The sequence below is a fragment of the Anopheles coustani genome, chromosome 3 (assembly GCF_943734705.1).
Source record: "Anopheles coustani chromosome 3, idAnoCousDA_361_x.2, whole genome shotgun sequence".
Classification (NCBI taxonomy): Eukaryota; Metazoa; Arthropoda; class Insecta; order Diptera; family Culicidae; genus Anopheles; species Anopheles coustani.
In genome coordinates, this window is record NC_071288.1 from 43214243 (window position 1) to 43216777 (window position 2535).

Here is a 2535-nt window from a genome sequence, read left to right on the forward strand (position 1 = left end):
TGGATAGTACCTTTATCTGTCGTCCTTGAAGTTTAAAGCCTCAAGGTAAACATCCGCTTTTTCTCCTAGGCAAACCTTAATTTTTTGGAAGAAAACACGTTTTTCAGCGTACTTGTAGTGAATGTTGTATGGTAAGTAACATTGTCAGTTACTTGCGATTGAGTGCATGGACGTTCAGTGCGCCGCCGAACGCTCTAGGAATAAGGCTTATTTTCATCATCATGCTGTGCTACGTGGTAAGGAACGTGCTCTTGGTTTATCTGGCCGGCGCATCGATACTGTACCGACTGACATGGTCGTTTGAAGGGGCGTCCATACCGGAAAGTTTGACGAAAAATTTCTACAAAGTGTTCCAAAACGAGGCCACGCGTGGATTTCTAGAAAAGGGTAGGACAAATAGAAAAGTTTCAGAAATTACCTGGAAGCAGATTTGGTGAGACATTCAGTGGTGTCTTCTTGTTGTAGAAAGTAAACTGAAAGCGGTTGATGAGGATCCAGAGTATGATTTCATTGTCGTTGGTGCGGGCAATGCTGGTTCGGTAGTAACCAATCGGTTGACGGAACGGCCCGACTGGAACGTTCTACTCCTGGAGGCGGGAACCCTTGGAAGTGTGTGGTACAACATCCCGATCGGATTGCAAGTGGCGCAAGTGTCACAGTTCAATTGGAAGTTCCTTAGCGAGCCTCAGCATCATGCCTGTTGGGGTAAAGTGCAGAAGAAATGAAGATGAGATCAGTATCTGATGGCTTGCGTTGTACTTCTAGGTATGGAGAATAATCAGTGTGCGATCGATTCCGGCAAAGGTGTCGGCGGATCGACGTTGATCAACGGGTTGTTACACACTCGAGGAAATCGCGACGATTACGATCGGTGGGCGAGGGCCGGTAACGTAGGATGGAGCTACGATGATGTGTTGCCTTACTTCAAAAAGTTTGAAGGACTCAAGAGTCCCGACGTGGACCAAGGTTTTCACTCGACAAACGGTCCAGTAAATATCGAGTTTTCACCGTTTCTGAGCGATCACGGGAAGCTGTTTCTCAATGCGGCCTTAGAGTCTGGATACGCCAGGCTAGACTACAATGGTCGGAGTCAATTTGGAGTGTCGCAGGTGCAAGGAACCAGCGTTTATGGTCAACGTACCACTGCCTATAATGCGTACTTGGAAACGATTCTACAGCAGCGCAAGAACTTAAAGTTGAGAGTGAACAGTTTTGTGACGAAGATTTTAATCGATCCGGGAACTCGGCGAGCGTATGGAGTTGAGTATCTAAATAACAATGTCACTCGACGGGCGTACGCTAAGAAGGAAGTTATCCTATCTGCCGGAGGAATTGTTTCACCGAAAATCCTGATGTTGTCCGGTGTTGGACCGAGGAGCCACCTTAAGGAGCACGGCATACGTGTCATTGCCGATCTACCCGTCGGGATGCGCTTCCAAGATCATCTGGCATTTTCGGGGCTACAGGTGGTACTAGAGAACACGGCCTACTTCGCGCCAGGAGATATTATAACGGTACAGAATGCGGTCCAGCTTCTTCGTGGAACTGGAGTTCTAACGGTGCCATCTGCCGTTGAAATTTTCACTTACCCGAACATAACTGCAGGCGATCGCAAAGCGCCGCTACTAGAACTGGCTAGTGCTATCGGTTCCTTCGCCACCGACCGGGGTACCATCTCTACTGAGTCGATCCGAATGAAGCGGTCGCTTTATGAAGCCGTCTATCGTCCGCTGGAGATCAAGAATCACTTCACCGTCCTCGTGCACATGCAACATCCGAATTCCATAGGTTTCGTGAAACTACGAAGTGTCAATCCCCTGGAAGAACCTATAATTCAACCGAACTATTTCGCCGACCCGAGCGACGTCGATGGAATCCTGGCAGGTATACGCGAAACGCAACGTATTATCGAAGGCCCGTTGATGAAGAAGTTCCGAGCGCGAATATGGGACCGCCAGCTTCCCAACTGTCGCCATCATCCGCCGGCTTCGGACGAGTACTGGCGATGTGCCATCCGGACGCTGTCGGTATCCTTCGCACACTTCATGGGAACGTGCCGGATGGGACCGTCACGGAACGATGCGGTCGTTTCGCCTGAGCTGTTGGTGCATGGCATCGAAGGACTGCGGGTCGTAGACACCAGTGTTATTCCGGAGCCGGTATCGGGACACACGATGGCGGTGGCTTACATGATTGGAGAAAAGGCGGCCGATCTTATCAAACGACAATACAACAAACCGATTATTATTTGAAGTGGAGTTTTTTTTTAATCAAAAGATGGAGATTAGTTGTAACATGTAACGCAGGTAAAAATGAGATCGGAAAACGTAAAACGTACCGAATAATTTGTCAAATAAGTGTTTACAAAAGTGGATAAAATACATACTTTCGCAACCAGTCAAAACTGTGTTTTATAACTGTCTTTGGAGTTAGTAACAAAATATTATATTTTGTAAATGGATAACTTTTTGGAATTCTTCCACAATTGACGGAATGACAACAAACACCATAGTATTCAACAACCTTATTTTCATT

At 47.3% G+C, this 2535-nt stretch overlaps 1 protein-coding gene across 1 annotated transcript; it reads left to right on the forward strand.

The window, feature by feature from the left end:
- The first annotated feature begins 221 nt into the window (after nt 1-221).
- On the forward strand, nt 222-2252 carry LOC131261547 (glucose dehydrogenase [FAD, quinone]-like). Its single transcript, XM_058263614.1, has 3 exons — nt 222-387; nt 466-705; nt 766-2252. Exons 1-3 carry the CDS (start codon nt 222-224, stop codon nt 2250-2252), a joined length of 1893 nt encoding a protein of 630 aa, XP_058119597.1.
- Nucleotides 2253-2535: the final 283 nt, after the last annotated feature.

What these genes read in the sequence shown, in the direction of transcription:
- LOC131261547 (XM_058263614.1), top strand. Translation starts at nt 222, where the DNA reads ATGCTGTGCTACGTGGTAAGGAACGTGCTCTTGGTTTATCTGGCCGGC. An exon ending in GCGTGGATTTCTAGAAAAGG is followed by an intron (nt 388 to 465) that starts GTAGGACAAATA and finishes TTCTTGTTGTAG; the next exon opens with AAAGTAAACTGAAAGCGGTT. An exon ending in TCAGCATCATGCCTGTTGGG is followed by an intron (nt 706 to 765) that starts GTAAAGTGCAGA and finishes TTGTACTTCTAG; the next exon opens with GTATGGAGAATAATCAGTGT.